The sequence below is a fragment of the Typopeltis vanoorti genome, chromosome 15 (genome assembly GCF_054136105.1).
Source record: "Typopeltis vanoorti isolate ZY-2024b chromosome 15, IOZ_Tvanoo_1.0, whole genome shotgun sequence".
In the NCBI taxonomy this organism is placed as follows: Eukaryota; Metazoa; Arthropoda; class Arachnida; order Uropygi; family Thelyphonidae; genus Typopeltis; species Typopeltis vanoorti.
This window is the reverse complement of record NC_143563.1, coordinates 32,351,234-32,374,549: the sequence shown is the minus strand read 5'-3', so window position 1 is coordinate 32,374,549 and position 23,316 is coordinate 32,351,234. Positions and strand designations below refer to the sequence as shown.

Genomic DNA, 23,316 nt, shown 5'->3' with positions numbered 1-23,316 from the left:
TCAGATCTTCAGCCCAATGGCCAAGATTACCCAATCTAGCCCACTAGGGGATACTGTTTAGACTTTTGGCCAGACTTTGGTTACCTTTCTTCAGCCTCATTTGTCCAGTGTTAGTGTCTGTATGCACATATCATTGTTTTTTGATGGTAATGTAAGATTGATGAAATACAGAAAATGATTAAAGTTATTATAATTAGTATTTTAATATACTTTATTTCATGAAAAATAAATTATCAAGAGTTACACAGAGCTCTATGATCTGCTTTTCTAATCTCCTTTTGTTAGATGAACTGAATAAAATTAAAAGCAATCTGACATGTGATGGATACAACAAAACTACTATTCAAAAAAAATATTGATAATTACATCCTTTTACCAGACTACAATCCAATGTGAAAAGATTTCAATACCCTACTTTAAAGGAATCTCGAAACAAATAGTAAGGATTCTTTGTAAATTCTATTTATATGCTTTCTTCAAACCAGTTTGGAAACTGTTTTCCGTTCTACCATCAATAAAGGACACATTACTACCTTTTTCCTTACCAGGTGTCTATCAAGTATACCTGGCTCATGTCATCTTTCCTATTTTGGACAGACTGACTATTTTCTGTCTTGATTAGAATTGAAGAACATCAAGACTATATTACATTTTTAGAATCTGATAAGTCTGGCCTTGCTTCTCATGATATTGACACTAGGTACAGAGTTCTTTGGAAGCTGACAAAAGTACTTCACTCCAACAAGTTCAAATTTGATTGTCTTTTCTTTGAAAATAATATGTGAAACACTAAGAAATCATCACAACCTTAACTGATCGGACTGTATGCCAATATCCAAGTTCTAGGAAGTGATCACTATTAATTGTTTATTTTTTTAAAATTAATAATTAATTTTTTTATTAATAATTTTTAATCTATGCAACTTACAACTGTTCCTTTGAAACTCTGAAAACAGTGTAATATCATATACTTCAGCTGTGACCGAGGTTAATATATGAATGATTTATGACTCATTACTTTGATTCATCTTTTGAAGGAAGTTAATGGTCTATCTCCCTGATGATGTACAAGGGCGGTCTGAAAAGTTCTCGGCGTAACAATGAAAAAATGAATTTATAATTTCGAAATTATTTTTATTTTTCAATATAGTCTCCCTTAAGACTAATACATTTATACCAGCGATGCTCAAGCGCCATTTTCCCATCCCTGTAGTGGTTCTCAGTAAGATCTGCAAAATACTCATCTACAGCTGCAATCACCTCTTGATTTGAAGAAAAATATACCAGCAAGGTATAGTTTTAGTTTTGGAAAGAGAAGTCAGAGAAGCCAAATCTGGGAATAGGGTGGATGTTCCAACAATTCACAGTGCAGATCCCTTAATTTTCCCATTGCCAAAACACTTTTGTGGGCAGGTCCATTGTCCCGATGAAAGATGACTTTTTTCTTCTGCAAACCAGGTCTTTTCTCACAAATTTTTTCGTCTAGTCTGGTTAAAAGATTGGAATAATATTCCCCAGTTATTGTTTTACCCTTTTCAAGATAACTAATAAACAAACTGCCTTTAGCATCCCAAAACACCGATGCCATGATCCTTCCTGCCGATGGAAAGGACTTTATCTTCTTTACAGCTGAACAACTGGCTTCTATCCACCGTTTTGACTGCTGTTTGGATTCTGGTGTGTAATGATGAATCCAAGTCTCATCCGTAGTAATAAATCGATTCTGATGTGTAATGAATCCAAGTCTCATCCGTAGTAATAAACCGATGCACAAAATCAATTTTAATCTTGTTAAAATTCTCCAAGCACTGTTCAGAGATTTTCATGCGAGTGCGCTTTTGATCTGCTGTGAGCAAACAAGGCACCCATCTTGCGCAAAACGTTTTCATTTGCAATTCTTTTTGCAAAATATATCCTACACGTTCTTTTGAAATGCCTATAGTCTCAGCAATTTCACACACTTTGACTTGCTGGTCATTCAATACCATATCATGTATTTTATCAATGATTTCTGGTATTGTTACACTCTTTGGACGTCCTTCACGTGGATCATCTTCAAGGCTGGTACAGCCACATTTAAACTAGGCAGCCCATTTCTTAATTGTTGAAAATGAAGGATCAGAGTGCTCATAAACTTTTATGAACTTTGAATGAATTTCTTTTGCCGTTCAACCGTCTTTTACAAAGAATTTTATAACCGCACAATACTCAATTTTATCCATTTCAAGGGATACAGACAACACTTTTGCTTCAGACAGCTGTATAAAACAAACTACTTGATAGAATGACTTGCAATTTCCTGTGGATGCTTATGATAGATGTACCAACTTAGAAAAAAAAATCCAAGTACCAATTTATATATCTTTAAATTTTTTTCCCCTACAAACAGAAAAATGATATTCCATCCATATAATCAAATAAAAGAAGATATATTAAACCATACAATTACTGACAAGAGGAATGTGAAGTTATCCATAAAGTTATTATAAAGATCTCATAAGACTCCAATTTTGTGAATGATGTAAAGTGTTTCAAGGGATATTTCAAGGGATTATTCAATCTTCCCCGCTCCCCCTTCTTTGGTGCACTCTCTCTCTCTCACACACAAAAGAATTATAACTGATACTAAATTTCCAAAATTTTTTTATGAAATTATAATAAGCTAATGCAAATAACACTGCCTCTTTTCAAAAGGAACATTTATTTAAAGTAATAATTTCATGTAATTATTTTCTTTCTTACTCAATTTCACAGCATAAGATAAAGAAAAGGAAACAACAAAAATCTGAATTAACCCAGAAATCGATTAAACAAATAAAAAGAGAAACGATCGAAAGAGCATATTCTGTAATAGTGGCAGTATTTAAATATTCTACAAAGTAGATATCATTTCAAATAGTAATCTAAGTTTCATCTATTTTTAATATTGATTTCTAACAAGAAGTTATTTGTGAACAACTCACATAAATTTTAATAGCCAAAAAAAGCTTTTCTGGAAAGAGTTTTACTAATATCTTCCAACAAGAAATTCAAATCCATGCCATCTCGTGAACTAGAAACAGTTTTTCCTTGAAGAACATTAGCATTTCTGCCCAATTCATTCAACTTTTATTACAAGAGTTAGTAGTAACATATCTGTAGGAATATTACTCCAACCAAATATTTCTGAAAATATGTCTCACTTTGCCAATTTTACTACTGTAAAATTAATGCATCTGTCAGAAGTTGAATATGACATTTTCAATTGTGTCAACCTGAATATGACACAATTTTCAGTCTGATGCAGGCAATAAAAAATTTGCAAACTTAAAATTTAATCTGACCTGCACATATAGATAGATGAATATCAGAGTCAGCTTTCATTATAGCAAACAATGTTCCAGTGAAATCACTCACCATAACTACCAAAAGCAACACAGCATTAATGTTATTCTTAAAAAAAAACATTGTAGCAAACCTTCCAATACAATAAACTGTCCATTTGGTCCCTACAAGTTTCCTATAACAGGAATTTGGTAGGTACTACATTAGAAGATTTACTATTAAAAAATAAAAATACTTTAGTCAATTAATACAAGAATGGATCTAAAACTATATATATAAATGAACTGACGTAGATACAGTGTAACAGATAAAAATGTTTTCATCCTAGAATCATTTGAAACAAATGATTCTAGAAACAAGACTTGTCTAAAGGAATAACTTAAATATTCTACAAACTTATAGATGGTGGTGGGACGGGGGGGGGGGGGTCTTAACATTAAAAATTAATTTTAGTAAATATAAATAAATATAATAAATAGAAATAACATTGCATCAAGTAATACATAGTCCCTGTTTGAGTTTAAATCAGCAGTAAGAATTGAAGAAGGTATAGAAAGATGGTTTGATGTCAAGTCAAGTGTGCAACAAAGGTGTACATTATCTTCACTGTTATTTATCATTTATATAGATCACATTATGAAGGAAAGCTGTATTAAACCTAATATCACAATTGGAGATATTAATCTTTACTTTATGCAGATGATGTCATACCCCTAAATAAATCCAGTAGTCTGCAGGATTCCCTTACCAAATTGAATAACTGTTGGGTGTGAAAATCAGCATTAAAAAGACAAAGACAACGAAAATAGGCAGAAATATCGAACACATCAACTGCATCCTGAATGGAGAATCTAGAGAACAAGTAAAACATTTCAGCTATTCAGACACAATATTTAGTGAAGATGACAAATTAAATTTGGAAACAGACAGCAGAATTAGCAAAGCTGGTATGGTAGGAAGTCAACTGAACAAACTTATATGGAATAAGAGAGAGATTAGTCAAAACACTAAACTAGCTGTATACAAGAGTATTCAAACCATTAACTTATGGATCTGAGAGTTGGGTTAGAAATAAAACTCTTGATCAAAGACTGGAGATCACAGATGTGAGAGTCCTGAGAAACACTTGAGGATTGAACAGGTGGCACAAATGGCATTATCATATTAAAAACAAGAATATTAGAAAAGAACCTGACATTGTGAACATATTTCAGAAATGTGTTAGCAGAGCTAATCGCAAGTGGTATGGCAACTTAAACAGAATGGGAGAGGAAAGATTAGCTAAACAAATGTTTAAATGTTTTTTGCCAGAATGGCAGAAAAAAGACCAAGATGTAGGTGGATTGATACAGTAAAAAAAGCGAATAGAAAACAAATAACAAAGATCTGATAATATAGAAATATTGACAGATAACAGGCTAATCTGGAGGAAAATTGTTGATAGGAAATTAGTGATGTTAGTTTCGTAAGTTTTCATGTAGTACTATCATAAGATATGTACCCCCCCCCCAACAGTATATATATCAGGAATTTGATGATAATGAGAAATAACAAACAAAAAACGTTTTATGATTTCAACATATCAATAAAATGACCAACAATAACTTTTTAGATTTTCTTTTATACTTTTCATTTCAAAGACTGATTATATCCCCTAACAGACTTAAATTCACAATATCATAAGTCTGCATACAACAAATTTTGGATTAGTTTACAATAGTTCAGTAAAGAAATAAATAAATAACATTACTTACATTACTCCCACTGTCACTTCTTCCAGAACTTTCACGAGAAAAGGGAGGATTTTGATGAAAATGAGGCTGCTGTGGTAGTGTTTGCTGTTGTTCATGAGGATGGTACTGTTGTGGTTGTTGATGATGAAGATGCTGCTGTTGTTGTTGCTGCTGTTGTTGTTGTTGTTGTTGCTGCTGCTGCTGACTGCGAATAGTTGCATACTGTTGATCTTCTTCCTCTTGTAATCGCTGAGCTAATTCTTCACTGCCAAAAGCAACATATGCATTTAATAATATAGGATTTAACTCCACTACATGCAACTGAATATTATTTTTAAATTATCTATAATGAAAATCAGTGAACCAAAGTATACAGAACTACATTATCACTATATAGACAAGAATATTTTTAAAATTTCTTTATGGAAAGAAACCCTTAACTGCATAGTTATATGCAATTAAGAATTATATGGGAATACATAATTGATTACATGTTGCTATTAAATGAGGGGGGAGGAGTAAAGAAATAGATTTTACTCCAGTATAAAAGATAACTTGATCAGAAGTTGTGTCAGAGAAACCATACTGCAATGTGATGCAAAAAAAAAAAAAAAAAAAACACTGCTAATTAGCAATGCAGACTTAATATATCATATGAATCCTCAATAACTGATATCAATTCTCATCACAAAATTTACATGCAAAACTTGTCACTAAAGCTAAAAAGACATCTTTCTTCTAAGTGCTATTTTTTTAAATTTTAAATTTTTATTTTTATTGATCCTATACATAAGAGGCTGAAGGATTTGTAAACACAGTGCGATATCTGGGGTGTAAATGAGGATTCTAAAGTTTGACTTTTTTTTTTTTGAAGAGTTGCAGGTTGTAGTTTGAAAATACTTCTTGTGGTAGGCTATTCCAGAGAACAGAGGTAAATGGAATAAAAGACAAAGAAAAGCAAGCTTGGTGTGTTTGTGGTTATAGTTGTACAGTAAAGGGGGTGCTGGGCAGCTGCTGCTCTTGTAATTAGCAGGTGCAACAGAAAGTAGAGGAATGGTGGTTGGCAGTTCAGTGGAGCCATGACCATTGAATTACCTGTAGAACACAGTAAAAAACTGCATCTGTGAGATAGAGGTTGAAGTGAATCTGTAAGAGAGGGATCATCTATGAGCCGAATGGCCTCTGGACAGCTCCAAGAATTTTTAGAGAAGTTTTAGATGCATCACCCCAAACAAGTGTGCAATATATAGTATAAAGTTAAGAGTTGGTTAGGTGTAAAACAGCATCCTGAACAAAATAGAATGCAGAGTTTTTTGGATGCTAAGGAAGTTTTTGATGTAATGCATTTATGTCAAGAGAGACTGGAAGTAAATGCATTTTTGTGTCCAAGATCTCTCTGCTAGTCCAAGCAGAGAGATCTGATCTTGTCTGGTGATTTGCATATTACTCAGGGTAAGGATAGGTGAGCTGCAATCTTGTTTGTGAGAGAAAAGGCAAGACTACATTTGGGTGGCATTGAAGGTGACCAGACTGTCCTTGCCTGATTGAAGAGTGGAACACAGATCAATGTTTAAGACTCATTAACTAATTTATCAAATGAGTAGGATGAATGGCAAGTATTATCATCTGCAAAGCTATGGATAGGATTGGTGGTGACTGAGAGTAGGTCATTTACTATTTTTTGGACAGACATGTCTAAAAAATAGTAGAGGAGAAAGAGCAGGGAAGAGAGGAGAGAGAGAGACACCTATCATGACATGTAGTGAACTAAAGAGAAAGCTGGCTATCCAATTACAGAGGTTGACAGGTAGACTAAAGGATGGCAATTTGTTTAGTAGGCCTCAATGCTAGACATGCTCAAAAACTCAGGAAATAACAAAAGTGACAGCGCAAGTTTGTGGATCTTGAACAATGAAATCTATACTGGTGATTGCTAGTTAATTGATGGGCCTCTAGCTATTGATGACTTTCTCCATTATTTTGGAGAGAACTGAGGTGATAGCAATTGGTTAGTAGTCTGGCAATACCCTTCTAGCACCCTTTCCTGCAAAAGGCTAGATATGTGATTGCTTTCACTTACTAGAATATGTACCAACTATGATTGGAGAAAATGCAGGACTGATGGAACACAATGTTTGAAAACAATTGAAGAAATGCTATCAGGATCAGAAGGCAATTTAGTGTCCAAGTTATTTAATAATTTTCTGATGTCTTTTTATTGAAAAACTAAAGGAGGCATATAGTAATCAGATTCCAGTATGGCAGGAGGTGATTTTCCTTAATCATCTATGCAGGAGTTCAAGGAAAAAAGTGATGATAGGAGATCAGCTTTATTTTTGGGTGAAGTAGCAATAGTGCCATCAGGATGACAGTGAGAGATTGGAGTGCAAGTGAACATCTGCATCCAACAGCCTTAGCAAGGGACCAGAAGATACAGCTTCCATTCAGAAAGGAGGCAAGTTTTCTGTTGTCAGCCTTTATGAAATTATATTTAGATCTGCTGATGACTTATATGTTGGCATGTTTGGTATATCCTGAGTATGAAGCTAGGTTCTTAATGTGAGACACCTATGGTAAGGTGTTTCTATATTTTATAACTATTTTTTATAATTCCAGCAAACATTTCATTTAAACTTGAGTAGCCTCAAAGTTGTGTGCAGGACAGTCAACTCTCACAACAGCAAACAGCACTATAACCAAGGTCACTCATTGTAGCAAACTATTGACAAATCCACCAAAGCTCTGTATCCACTATAATAACAAGCTATTCCTGTAGTTCATATCAATCTGATATAGTAAGCTGTCTTTCACATTTGATGTCCATAACGCCGTATGGTCACTGCCGTACCTCACATGGTTTTGGCAATGATGTCTTCTGCTAGAATAAGTGGTAGGGTCACAGATTCCCTTTCCACACAAAGTTTGTAGGACAATCACAAACATCCATGCCCAATGCGGGATTCGAACCCGCAGCCTCTTGGCTGGAGAGCAGACACACTAACCACTTGGCCAACCAGGCTGGCATAAGCTGTCTAGACTGATTAAGTATGCATAACCAACTTCCTATTAAAAATTTTCCTCCAAATTAGTTTGTCTTGACTCTGACAAAAATTTTGTTCTCTTAAGGCAATCCTAATTACAACAATCCACCTAAGTCTTGAGCTTCCCATGAGTTTTTTCCTTACCATCTTGGCATCAAATACCTATTTTCCCTTTCCATACTTGTTAAATAACCACCTTAGATTAGCTCTGACACTTCTTTCTCAGCCATTTTTGATCCACTGCTGAATGAAGGCCTCTCAAACGGTCTTCCACTTTTTCCAGTCTTCTGCTTCTGCCATCCATCTCTTTCCAGTCATGTTTCTATTTCATCTACCCATCTTGTTTTTGGGTGTCTTTGTTCTCTTTCCAGTTGGTATCCATTCTGTTACTTTTCTGGTCCATCTATTGTCCGTTCCTCGAGTCACGTGCCAAGCCCATCTTCATTTGGATGCTTTTACAATTTCTATTGCATCCAAGACTTTTGTCTGTGATCTGATCCATTCCTTTCCCCTTTTATCCATTAGTGTTCTTCCTAGGATGATTCTCTTCATTCTTCTTTCCATCACCAGTATTTGTTTTTCCATTGTTTAGTTAGCACCCAGGTTACTGAGCCATAGGTAAGTACTAATAATAGGCATTGATTTAAATACTTAGCTTTTCAGGGCAGATGGGCGAGTTATTTTTGAAGATGTAATTCAGTTTGCCAAATGAATACCAGGCTAACTGTATTCTTTTTTTAATTTAGCTCTGAAATCCATTTTCAATGTCAAAAAGTTACTCTGATTACATATAAGAGGAGACTATTACTATTGGCTCATCATCACTTCTTGCTTTCTATGTTCAGTATATTTATCATTTCCTGTAGGTTTTGTGTTGATTCTGAAATTAATACAATATCATCTGTATATCTTAAATTAGTTATTTTTTTCAAGTTTTATTGTCATGCCTTTGTAACTACAGCTAATTTTTTGAATCATCTGCTGGAGTGCTGCTGTAAACAATTTTAGAGGATGTAGAATCTTCCTGTCTTATCTCCTTTTGTATAGTAATCTTATTGCTTTTTATTTATCTTATAGATGCTGTTCCATTTTTGTATATTTCTTTTAACAGTTCCACACATTCATTTGGTATGGATTGATTTTCTAGAGTTTCTATTATTGCAGAAGTTTTGATGCTGTCAAAGGTTTTTCCATTTGCTCACTAATAGCAAATATTTACTGGTAGTCATATCTAGCTTAAGCTTCATCAACATCATCAAATTCCTGACATGTACCCTCAAGGGGTGTACAGGATATGATAGTACTACATGCAAAATTTACATCATTACTAACTTCTTTTTCTACATTTTCCTCCAAATCAGTCTATTACTTGTCAAGACTAATATTATCATTATCAGATCTTATATTTCTATCGTATAAGGCAAATTGTACCGTATCAATCCACCTATATCTTGGTCTTCCTCTGGGTCGTTTTGCTGCCAACCTAGCAGAGAACACTTGTTTTGCAAATCTTTCTTCGCCCATTCTGTTTAAGTGACCATACCACCTGAGATTAGCTCTGCTAATGCATTCCTGGATGCTGACAATGTCAAGTTCTTTCCTAATATAATCGTTTTTAATATGATAATGACATTGATGCCATCTGTTCATGCCTATAATCTTTCTCAGGACTCTCATATCTGCAGTCTCTAGTCTTTGGTCAAGTGTTTTACTTCTGACCCAGCTCTCAGATCCATAAGTTAAAACTGGTTTGAACACTGTCTTGTATACAGCTAATTTAGTGTTCCAACTAATTTCTGTCTTATTCCATATGAATTTATTCATTTGACTGCCTACCATACCAGCTTTGTTGATTATATTGTCTATTTCCATATTTAATTTACCATCTTCAGTAAAAATACTGCCTAAGTAACTGAAATGTTTTACTTGTTCCACAGAGATTCCCCGTTCACAACATAACTGATATTTTCAATATTTCTACCTATTTTCATTGTCTTTGTCTTTTTAATGCTGACTTTCATACCATATCTATTACAACAGTTATTCAATTTAGTCAGGGAATCTTGCAAACTGTAGTGGATTTATTTAGAAGTATAACATCGTCTGCATAAAGCAAAGAGCTGACATTAACATCTCCAATTCTGATATCATGTTTAATACCACTTTCCTTCATAATGTGATCCATATATATAATGAATAACAGAGGGGATAATGAACATCCTTGTTTCGCACCAGATTTAACATTAAACCATATTCATATACTTCCATCAATTCTAACTACGGACTTACAACTCAAATAAAGACTAAGTATTGCTTGATATAATGCCCCAATGACACTATATAACTGTAGCGTATTGAATAGCTTCTCTCTTGTCGCATGCCTTTTCCAAATCGACAAAACTTAAATACAGATCTTTGTTATATTCCCATGCTTTCTCAACTATTTGTCGTAAAATGAAGATCTGATCCTAACAGCCTCTATTTGGCCTGAATCCAGCTTGTTCTTCACCAAGCTTTTCTTCCACAATTCTTCTCAACCGTTTCTCAAGTATGCTTGCATAGATCTTGCCAGGAACACTCAGTAAGGAAATACCTCTGTAATTCTCACATTCAGTTTTATTTCCCTTTTTATATATATGGGTACTATTAGAGCTCTACTCCAATCATCGGGAATTCGTCCCTCTGTCCAGGCTTTCTGAACTATGCATTGCAGCCACTGTAAGACTTTTATACCACCATATTTCAGCATTTCTAGTCGAATATCATCTACTCCTGCTGCCTTTCCACATTTCAAGCCTTTGATGGCTTTTTCTACTTCAAGTATTGAAATGTATTCCTGATTGTATGCCTGTTGAGTGTTTTTTACCACTGTGCTATCACTGCTTGTTTCATTTAGCAATTTTTCGAAGTAATTACTCCATACTTCAAGGATATCTTTTTCTCCTGTTTTCATGTCACCGTTATCATCTCTAACTCCTTTTACAGCACTCTTTCCTCCATTTCTAAGCTTCTTCAACAACCTGCAGAATATCTTACCACCTTCTTGATATTAATTTTCTATGTTCTTGCCAAAGTCCTCCCATGACTTTTGTTTAGCTAGTTTTACACAGTGTTTAGCTTTCTTACATTTGTCTCTGTATTCTCTAAGATCAAAAGCTGACTTATTTGCCAGAAATTTTTGATATGCTTTCTTCTTTTCCTTCACTGCCTCTTTAACTTCCTGTGTCCACCATGGAGTTCTGATTTTTCTATCCTTGCAGACCACCTCACCACATGCCTCTCCAAGGTTTGGTTCCTGTTCTCAAACTCTTTCATTTTTGCTTCAATAATCTTTGTGTATTTTAGTCTACGTTCACATCTGAGAGCTGCTCGACTTTTATTCGCTTTAAAACTTTCTTACATGTTATTCTTTTCAATACGAAATTCACTTTTATCCTGCTCAAGACTAAATAGTGAACACTTCCAATTTCAAATCCTCTGTACACTCTGGTATTCTGCCCCAGGGAGAAAACATCACTATCAACAATAACATAGTCCATGAGACTTTTCTTATTCCTTGCCTCTTCTCTCCATGTGAATTTGTGCACATTTTTATGTTGGAACATGGTGTTAGTAATAACCAGTCCATGTCCTGAGTGGAAATCCAACAGGTATTTGCCATTATTATTAGCTTTGATCTTTTCTCCAAATTTTCCTGATATATTTTTGTATGTCTCACAATCATTTCCTACTCTGCTATTTAGATCCCCAACAAGACTCAACTTTTTCTTTTTCATTGTGTCAGTTGCTTTTTTCTAAAGCCTCAAAAAATTCCTCCACTTCTACCTTAGTAGAACCTTCTGGGGACCATAGGCACAAATAAGTCTCATTGTCCAGTTCCCCATTCTCATATATTTGCCCACATTACTCTACTTGAGACTGACTGCCATTCAAGAAGATTAGCCTCGTATTTTGTGTTGAATACTATGGCTACTCCTTCTTTTCCTTGATTGTCATTGCCTGAATATAACATTTTGTATTTATTGCTCAGAAAGATCTCACCAGTTTTGGTCTTTTTTGTTTGAGTCACCCCTATTATGTCGATAGCAATATGATTTAAGCATCACTTTAGCTACTTATCCCAGCATAATGTTTTAATAATCTAAGACAAATATTGCATATTCAGTGAAGTTATGCAAAGTCAGTTATATCGGTGTAATACAACAATTTAAAATAACTGGGAACTAAAAAAAAAAAAGGAAAGTAACAGTGTATTTTCTCACTCTTTTGCAATATTTGTCAAGCCAAACATCTTCTTTTTGTATTCTTCCCATTCTTTAGCTTTCTGTTGTTCTTTTTCTTCTTCTTCTTGAAGACTAAGAGCTACCAAATAGCTGAAAAAGAATTTTAAATGATTAATATCTTGCTGTTACAGCATCAAACTATTACAAAAACAGTGAATATAAATCAACATTAAAGAGTGAATTCACTATAAATAATTTATAGATTATACTCTTATTTTGAGAGAATATAATTTATTAAAAATAAATACATTCAGCATTTCAGCCTTTATATTAAATTCATCTTCAGAAATATACATATGTATATAATATATATAAAAAAGCACAAACTTTTAACAGCAACTAGTGAACTGTAAAAATTCTGTTCATTCACTGTTGAAAAAAAGAAAAATAAAATGTTTCACATACGAGGGTTGGTCTGAAAAATTCTCAGTCGAAGAATGAAAAAACAAATTTATAATTTCAAAATTTTTATTTTTCAACACAATCTGCCTTAAGACTAATACATTTATTCCAGCGATGCTCCAGCGCCATTATGCCATCCCTGTAGTGGTTCTCAGTAAGATTTGCAAAATACTGCTCTACAGCTGCAATCACCTCTTGATTCAAAGAAATATGCTGACCAGTGAGGAAGAGTTTTAGTTTTGGGTAGAGATCTGCACTATGAATTCCAACAATTCATAGTGCAGATCCCTTAATTTTTCCATTGCAAAAAAAAAAAAAAAAATCTTTGTGGGCAGGTGCATTGTCCTGATGAAAGATGATTTTTTTTCTTCTGCAAACCAGGTCTTTTCTCACAAATTTTTTCATCTAGTCTGGTTAAAAGAGTGGAATAATATTCCCTGGTTATTGTTTTACCCTTTTCAAGATAATTAATAAACAAAATGCCTTTATCATCCCAAAACACCGATGCCATGACCTTTCCTGTTGATGCAACCGACTTTGTCTTCTTTAGCGCTGAACAACCAGCTTGTATCCACTGTTTTGACTGCTGTTTGGATTCTAGGTGTAAATGGTGAATCCAAGTCTCATCGATATAATAAAGACACACAAAATCAGTTTTATTCTTGTTAAAACGCTCCATGCACCGTTCAGAGATTTTAATGCAAGTGTGTTTTTGATCTGCTGTGAGCAAGAGCAGCACCCATCTTGAGCAAAGCTTTTTACTTTTGCAATTCTTCGTGCAAAATATATTCTACATGTTCTTTTGAAATGCCTATAGTCTTAGCAATTTCATGCACTCTGACTCACTGATCATCCAATACCATATCATGTACTTGATCAATGATTTCTGGTATTGTTACACTTTTTGGATGTCCTTCACATGGATCATCTTCAAGGCTGATACAGCCACATTTAAACTCGACAGCCCATTTCTTAATTGTAGAAAATGAAGAAGAGTGCCCATAAATTTTCATGAACATCGTATGAATTTCTTTGGGCATTAAACCTTCTTTTACAAAGAATTTTATAACCGCACGATACTCAATTTTATCCATTTCAAGGGATACAGACAACACTTTTGCTTCAGACAGCTGTATAAAACAAACTACTTGACAGAATGACTTGCAATTTCACATGGATGCTTATGACAGATGTACCAACTTAAAAAAAAACCTTGCTGATAGTGTTGCCATCTATGGTCAAGGCCGCTTTTCGGACCACTCTTGTATATAAAGCAAACCATATTAAGCAAGCAGCAAAAGCAACTTAATCTCTGTTGCCAGCTGACAAAAGAAATAATTCTGAGGTCTGCAAAACAAAGTTCTGAGTCCATTAGATGGAACATTCAGTTATGAAGAACACTACTGATTAACCAGGATCCTGAATTGTTAAAATAAATCTTATTTCCATACTATCCTGATCATTTTTTTTTCTTTAAAATCTCTTTGTTACACAATAGCTATAATGTATAATTGTCATCATTATTTTTAGGTGTGTCAATAAAATGCATAAGCACCCATTAGATTTGTTTTGTATATCCATCTGTAAAGAAGTTATTTCAGGGGTCCAGCTGAAATAATTTTTATTGAAATTTGGTATTTGACATCTATACAAAAATATTATTATTATTATATATGGGCACTTACACAGAGTCCACAGATTCATCGCATCACTAACATTAACCATCAATACCTGTGATATTTTGCTTTGAACTCATTCACTGGCAAAGCACTCATAAATGACCTGTTCCACTCATTCTGGTCATCCAAGCAAAAAATATCTAGTCCTCATGGCCAACTATACTCTTACTTAATTTTTATTCTTGTTGAGAGGCTTATACGCTGGTTAGACATAATAACTAATATTTAAGGAATTGACAGCGTATACTGGAAATATAGATTAAATAAACTTTAATATACACACTTTCCGATATTTCGGCGAACGTTACGTTGCCATCTTCTTGGGAACTTACTAAAAAGACACGTGCACACAAGTACTAATACAACAAATGAGACTGAGGCTAGGACGCTAGCGTTTTCCTAAAGTCCTGATGATGCCCCCTGGCGGGCTATATTGGTAGTTCTTGGCCTTTGGGCTGAAGTTCTTTTGATAAAAGTTTCCCAAATTTGGGGCAGTTTCATGCATCCAAATTTGTTGAGGTTTGGCATGTTCCTAAGGGCCGAGGCTGATTCCATGAATAGTCTTTCATACTTGAACTTGCTGCGGTGTATTACTGTGGCTTTCTTCCATCTTATTCTGTGGCGAGTATCCAGAGCGTGGTCTGCAAGCCCAGAGTGGCTGTACTGGTGAAATCGGATGTAATCCTTGTGTTCTGAGATTCTGATATTTGCTGTCCTGCCTGTTTGGCCAAAGTAGGACAGTTTACAGCTGCAGGGGACCTGGTATACACCAGGTAGGTCTAGGGGAAGTGGTTGGTCTTTGGTGGAGCGGATAAGGGATGCCAGTTTTCTATGTGGTCTGTAACAAGTGGTCAAGTCATGTTTTTTTAAGATTTTATTGATTTTTTCTGAGGTGCCTCTGATGTAGGGAATAGTGATGGATTTAGAGTAATCTTTTTTGTGAAGGGAAGGGAGTGGTGGGTTGTGGATAACTGGGTTAAGTATTTTTTGGATTTTTTGGAGGGGGTAGCCGTTGGCTGAGAAAGTGTCACGGATGTGATTCAGTTCAGTGGTTAGGGCTTGATTATTAGAACAGATTATTTTTGCCCTGTTGAATAATGTTTTAATAACTCCATATTGTTGTGAGGGGGGGTGGTGGGATTGTTGGTGAATGTATCTGCCTGTATGGGTGGGTTTTCTATAAACTGAGAAAACCAAGGTTCCATCAGGTTGGCGGGTGACTAGTGTGTCTAGGAAGGGGAGGTTATTGTTTTCCTCTTTTTCCAGGGTGAATTTGATTCTAGGGTGTTGGTTGTTCAAGTGTGTTAGGAAGGAGAGGAGTGAATCCGGGCCATGTGGCCAAATAGCGAAAACATCATCAACATAGCGAAGCCATATGGTAGGTTTTTGTGGGGCTGAGTTTAAGGCTTTCTCTTCAAACATCTCCATGAAGAAGTTGGCCAAGGGTGGGGAAAGTGGTGAACCCATGGCTGTCCCCTCTATCTGTTTGTAGAATTTTTCCTGCCAAACGAAATAGCCTGAGTTCATTGTAAACTGAAATAGGGCTGAGATATCAGGAGGAAATTTAGCTTGGATTAGCTCTAAGGTTTCTTTGAGAGGGACATTCGTGAATAGGGAGGAGACATCAAAACTGACCATTATGTCATTGTGTTGGAGTGTAAGGTTTCCTATACTGGCTTTGAAGTGGGCTGAGTTTTTTATGTGTGATGGTGTATTGCCAGTATAGTGTGAGAGCGCTTTGGCTAAATGCTTGGCTAGTTTGTAAGTGGGGGAATCAATGCCATCCACTATGGGACGTAGTGGCACATTTTCTTTGTGTATTTTTGGGAGCCCATATATGCGGGGGGGTCTAGAGTTATAGGGTTTTAGTCTGTTAGTAATCTCCACAGGCCAAGAAGTGACCTTCTTAAGGAGCCTATGGAGTTTTCTAATTTGTGAGTTGGTGGGATTGTAATTAATGGGGAGGTAAGTGGAACGATCTAATAATAAAGCTTTGAGCTTACCTGTGTAATCTTTAAGATTAAGTACCACAGTGGCGTTTCCCTTATCCGCTTTGGTGATCACTATATTTTTGTTTCTTTTCAATTCTTGTAGTGCCTTGTATTCACTACTGGATATGTTGGATTTTGGAGGTTTTGCTTTGTTGAGAACACAGGCTACATCCAATCTGATATCGTTGGCGAATCCCACGTTCAATTTGAATCATTAATTCCTCGGCCGGTAATTTCCTAGGAGCAATGGCGAAGTTGTGACCACGTGACAGAGCGTGGAGTGCTTCTGGCTTTAAGGTAGCTGACGATAGGTTAACCACAGTGTTGGTTTGTAGTTTGGGCGCCGAGTTCTTTGTTAATTTATCAAACTTGTTGATATGTCGGCTTCGTACTCATTCAAATTCTTTTTTAGCTGCCGTACACGAGACGTCATGTAGTACCGACCAAAGCTCGTGATTCAGCGTATGTGAAAGCTCGTTTTCCAGCGTTGTTATAGCGATGTTTATATCGGCTAGGGAACTGCGTGTAACGGTAATTTGCTCCCGAAGTAAAGCCTGGCTAGCGCGGTTGTAAATACGGAGAGCTTTCTGTGAGATGAAGCGGTGTTTGAATTTAACACAGTTCGGGATGACATGATTATCCCGGCAGCGTTTTAGGAATGCCAGACGGTTCAGTTGTCTGGATAATTTCAGCCTCAGTTTGCCGTAATGGCGGGCCTTGCGTGCGAAGAGATCTCCGTGGATGATCATTATTCTTGTTGAGAGGCTTATACGCTGGTTAGACATAATAACTAATATTTAAGGAATTGACAGCGTATACTGGAAATATAGATTAAATAAACTTTAATATACACTTTCCGATATTTCGGCGAACGTTACGTTGCCATCTTCTTGGGAACTTTCTAAAAAGACACGTGCACACAAGTACTAATACAACAAATGAGACTGAGGCTAGGACGCTAGCGTTTTCCTAAAGTCCTGATGATGTCCCCTGGCGGGCTATATTGGTAGTTCTTGGCCTTTGGGCTGAAGTTCTTTTTCACCAGTACAGCCACTCTGGGCTTGCAGACCACGCTCTGGATACTCGCCACAGAATAAGATGGAAGAAAGCCACAGTAATACACCGCAGCAAGTTCAAGTATGAAAGACTATTCATGGAATCAGCCTCGGCCCTTAGGAACATGCCAAACCTCAACAAATTTGGATGCATGAAACTGCCCCAAATTTGGGAAACTTTTATCAAAAGAACTTCAGCCCAAAGGCCAAGAACTACCAATATAGCCCGCCAGGGGGCATCATCAGGACTTTAGGAAAACGCTAGCGTCCTAGCCTCAGTCTCATTTGTTGTATTAGTACTTGTGTGCACGTGTCTTTTTAGTAAGTTCCCAAGAAGATGGCAACGTAACGTTCGCCGAAATATCGGAAAGTGTATATTAAAGTTTATTTAATCTATATTTCCAGTATACGCTGTCAATTCCTTAAATATTAGTTATTATACTTAATTTTTAGGAATAGATTAGACATACCCCTACCACCTTATCTGCCTAACAGTCAGCCTCTACAACCTAAGAAAATTTTCAATCTCCTCATACAGAGAATCCAACAGACACAAACCATCTTGGCTCACTTGTCTCTAGATCTGTTCCACATCTCCAAGAAACCTAGATGACCAGATCTGTGCACAATAGTCCAGATGCCCTCTGAACTTCAACTTTCCATCCACCAACTACAAATCTCTGACTTCATTAATTTTCTGGAATACAGCTCTATCAATATGGTACCACAACTAACAATCTTTTCAACCCAAAATAAACTTCATCATGCTAAACTGACATCCTCTCTCTTTTACCCATGTTGTCAGTCAGCACTCCAGAAATCCTCTCACCCACTTGCCAGGCAAGCAAACAGAAACGAGTGCTAAGTGAATTTTCGGCCTCATTCTAAATGCATCTAAAAGGCCCCCCCCCCGGTCATAGGATCAGAAGAGCTGATCCTATGTTCCCATGATTTCTGAACTATCTGAAAAAATCTGATCCTGATAACTATTTGGCCTAAACCCATCTTATTTTTCTCCAAGCTTCCCTTCCACAATTTTTCTTAGCTGTTTTTCAAGTATACTTGCATAAATCTTATTAGGAACACTCAGTATTGGGAAATTCTCACATTCAATTTTATTTCCCTTTTAATGCTTTCATATTTGAGCATTTCTGGTCAAATACAATCTACGCACTTTCCACATTTTAGGTTTTAGATGGCTTTTTCTACTTCAAGTATTGATATGTATCCCAGATTGCATTCCTGTTGTGTGTATGTTTTCTACCACCATGCTGCCACTGCTTGTTTCATTTGGCAGTCTTTCAAAGTAATTACTCTAGCAATCTAGAATATCTTTATCTTCAGATTTCACGTCATCTTTATCATCTTATTCATTTTACATAATTTCTAAGCTTTTTCACCCTTCCAGAATATTTTACCACCTTACCTTCCTGATATTTATTTTCTATGTTCTTACCAAAGTCTTAACAAAACTTTTTTTTAGCCAGTTTTACAAAATGTTTTTTGCTTTCTTTCAGTTTTAACATCATGCCACCAAAACAAACATGTATACAGCGACATTGTGTTCACAATGGTAAAGATATACAGTTGTAGACATTCTCAGCCACCCTTTGATTATAATGCAGGGGAAATGTTTCAGCATCTGGCTAGAGGGGACAAAACAAGAGGTAATACCTGGAAGTTGGGTAAGAGTGTGGTTAGCAAGGATGTGAGGACTAGACTTTTTGCTTGAAAAGTGGTGAATTAATGGAATGGGTTGCATGAGTCAACTGTGAATGCCTTATCTGTTAATGATTTCAAGGAAAGATATGATAGATATTGTATCATATCTTTCCTTGATAGTCTGGGCCTCCCATGATGAGTCTTAGGAGTCCATGGAGGTGCCCATGCAATAATAAATTTAAGAAAATGAACAATGAGTAATAGAATAATGAAATTACAAAATAGAATAATGAAAGGAAAAAATCAAGGAAAATTATTTGCATGGAGATGCTATTAAATATATAAAAGCATGCAATTGAAGTCATGTGCAATTAATCTCTTTTCATTTCTCCCTCCAACTACAGAGAAAGAACCAAAGAGAAACATCATAATATTCATTACAGGATATTAGTTGAAATTTAAAACAACTTACTCTTGATCAATTTGTTGTTCTGTTGAATATACTGGTGGTGCAGCAACAGGGGGTTTAGGAGGAACAACTTTGAAATCAGAATTAACAAAAAGACCATCACCTTCTATGTTGTTCAATGTTTCCCACACTACACATTCATTTAGGAAACCTTGATCAGTTACCAACTGGTAAAGTTCATTCTGTAAAAAATAGTGAAATAGATTAATAACATACAATGATCATAGTACTTATTACTAAATACTCATTTGTGTATTAGTGGAAAAGTATAATTTAAGATTATACATATGCAAAAACCTATATTTCAAACTAGAAAGAATGGGACTAAGTTTTATGTTATACTATTAATGCCATGCTGCAATCACTGATGCAAAATGATGCAGCATTTAAATGGAGAACATGAAAAAAATTAGTTATATCAAAAACAATTCATTAAATGATAATTTCATTATTACTGATATGTTTGTAACTGAGTAATCAGGTTGTGTTTTGTAACTATTACAACGAATATCCACAGCAGCGAAGGACCTAAAGAAATATTTGGAGAAAAGCAGCAGCATCCCCAACAAATTCTCGAAAATATTCTAGAAACTAATAAAAGACGAAGTCTCACATAGAGAGACTTCATGGTAGATATAAGATCTGCTTTTATCCATCATGAAGCATCTCAACAATTGGAGCTTGTTGAACATGTGATGATGGTATGTTGAACATGCCATCATCATCACCATGTACAGAGTTCTCTAGAATAAGACTAAAATTCTTCATAAGAGTAGGTTTCTTGTGATAAGTCCTTATAAGGAAACTTATGAAATGTTACTCCAATGCCCAAATTTAAATAGATTTGATCTGTTTTACGGAAAATACCACTTTTCAATCTGCTAATCTTTCCTGACCTGTTTAATTATATAATTTTTTAAGTGTTGACCATTTTTGTTGCCTTAATATAGCTTCTACAGTGGCACCTTTTAGAACTTTTGTTTGTATAATATGCTGTTCCATTTCTGCACTGAGTATGGCTGTGAAACATACGCGAAAATTTTACAATTAAATATGAAGATTTTCTACACAAGTTGTATTATTAGTAGTATACTACTCACAGTATTCCAACTTTAAATCACATACTTTAGAAACTACCAGGCATTTGGCAGGATAACTAAAGCATAGTCCTCTCCTGCAACAGGCTTGCAAATGATCCTTTTAGGATTATGAATTCTTCCTCACTCCAAGCATTTTAAATGATCTCTAAACTAATGTTTAGGCCCCTGCATTGCAGGATTTTATACATCATGCAGGTATAAAAAAAGTTGTTGGTATTTATGCACATGGTATTTTAAGTTTGGAATATCAATATAATTTGAATATAAAAGATGACAATTTTAGTTTAAAAAAAAAAAATATATATATATATATATATATATATATATATATGTCAATCCTACCTCCAAGAGGTTGGTTAACTTAAGTACATTTAATACTATAGACAGCTTAAGGCTATGCTGCCTATAGTATTTTTAATACTATAGGCAGCATTTTTATTTCCTATAGTATTTTTAATGACACTTATGACATGGCAAAAGATTATTAGACATGTAGATACAAGCATTAATAATAATAGTAATTTATTAATGAATTATTGGCCTGAATTTAACAGACCATCAGAGCAAAAGCAAATTCACAAGGTGGAGCTTAAACACCATACACCAGATAGTAAATAAATAAAATACTATAAATTAAAGATGCCAAGAAATTATATTCTTGGTTTTTAAATTCTTTATCCAAGTGTAAGCAAACAGAAAAGTTTGTGTAAAGTAACTTCATGACTGGACTACTTGTATATAGAGTTTAATGACTTCACATCAATTGCCTTAGTATCCCTTAGTAAAATTATAAATGAACTAAAAATAAAAGGAAAATAAACTTAAAAAAAGAAAAGAAAATAGAGGGGAATCACTGCTTGCTATGTATCAGGATATGGATAAACAGCCATTCCAATTTATGTTTAGGCAGTGCAAAAGTGCTTCTGCACTGTCTAAACAACCACTCAAACTTAATGACACTGAGGTAATAGATAAGAAATGAACTAAAAGAGACTGTGATCAGGGTCCACTGCCTGCTGTGCCATGCCAGATTTTTCTGGTTCATTACGGATGATGTAAGATTGGCGTTCCTGCAGTCATTTTTCAACAGAATGTCCTGTTTGTCCAAATAAGAGTGGAGGCAATCACATCACACCAGGTAAACACCAGGGAGGAGAATTTATTGACAGGAAAAAACATGGGAACTCAAATTTTATCTTTTAAGGATCTCTGAAACAGATTCAGAGATTCCCACAATTTATGGAATTGGGACAAGTTATACAGAGTTCCAAAGGACAGGCTTATGTCAGATGAGCTTAATCTTCTATGAGTTGAAACCATTCTGTAGCATGATGCTCGGGATGAGCATCAAGTTCCAGTCTGAGATCCTCAAAGCTAGCCTGGCGTGGACACTGACCACCATGATTACAGTGGTGTTGTTTTAGGAAGTGAAGAAGTGCATTTACGCTGCCCAAACTTAAATTGGAATGCCAGTGTGGAATATCTGATGAGTTTCATTCAGATACATCACATTATTATTATTTTTTTATTAGATGATTTATATAATAAGCAATCTAAAAAAATAATAATAATCATCAGAAAGAAATAGGACATAAGTAAATGTATTATTCCCCCCCCCCTCCCTTTATTTACCATAAAGTAATACTCCATTATGGAATTTAATGTTGTAATCAAATTCATTTGCCTTTCTCCTCATAAAGAGAATAAAAATTTATGTAATTCATATTTGTAAAATGTTCTTAGAATGATCTGTAACTTTATATTATAATGTTTTGCTAACTACGACAATGTTGTATAATGGCAATAGAAGACAAACATGTGGACTTGAAATTATACTTAGTTCAAGTGCTGCACTCTATTTCTGTCAAAAATGGCAGTTTGAAGCTGATGTGCACATGCACAGAGGAAAAAAGGAGGGAGAAACAGAGAGAGGAAGAAACTCATGGCTAGGTAGCATAGCTTATGAGATAGCAATAGTTGAAGGGAGAAATAATTATAGGAATATATTCAGAAACCCATATTCATCTGAAAATAACAATTTCTTTCTAATGATACGACTACCAGAGGATGATCTAGAAGGCTTAATATATTGTTTTTAATTATGGCTAGTTAACATGTGGTTACTAGTAGCCATTTTTGAGAGAAAAGAGGGTTATAGGAAATATTGGAGACCAACGGATTTATGTGAAAGTATTTCATTTCTTTCAAATGGTGTATGACCACCTCATATATAGTTTTTGTTGCAAGGAATAACAGTGGCTGAAGTTTGGAGAAAGCAAGTTCTGGCACAAAGTATAGTATGTCTGTTTATATAACACTGCATTTGTTTCTTGTCAACAGATGGAACGAAGATAACTTTTTATCTCATGCAGAAAGTTTTTTTTGTTGTTTTTTTTAAATAGCGTTCCTTGTGATTGTGTGTCTTATAGATTACTGAAGACAAGAAAAAAATTATTCAATTAGGAATAGGAACTGTATACATGCAATGAAGATTGTGTTTAGAGAACTGTAGGGCAAACAGTTCATTCTAATGTATTTTGTCTTCATGTTCAACTTTCTGGAGTGAGGTAAATATTT

At 35.1% G+C, this 23,316-nt stretch overlaps 1 protein-coding gene across 2 annotated transcripts in view; it reads right to left on the bottom strand.

The window, feature by feature from the left end:
- The window catches only part of LOC150098576 (ubiquitin carboxyl-terminal hydrolase MINDY-1-like), a 137,826-nt gene that overhangs the window by 21,847 nt on the left and 92,663 nt on the right, over positions 1 to 23,316 (bottom strand). For both annotated transcript variants that reach the window (XM_090404718.1, XM_090404719.1), the window contains exons 7-9: positions 19,643 to 19,821; positions 12,361 to 12,471; positions 5,079 to 5,322 (exon numbers count right to left, since the gene is read on the bottom strand). In XM_090404718.1, the coding sequence (XP_090260844.1) occupies positions 5,079 to 5,322; positions 12,361 to 12,471; positions 19,643 to 19,821 (534 nt within the window). The remainder of the gene's footprint in view (positions 1 to 5,078; positions 5,323 to 12,360; positions 12,472 to 19,642; positions 19,822 to 23,316) is intronic.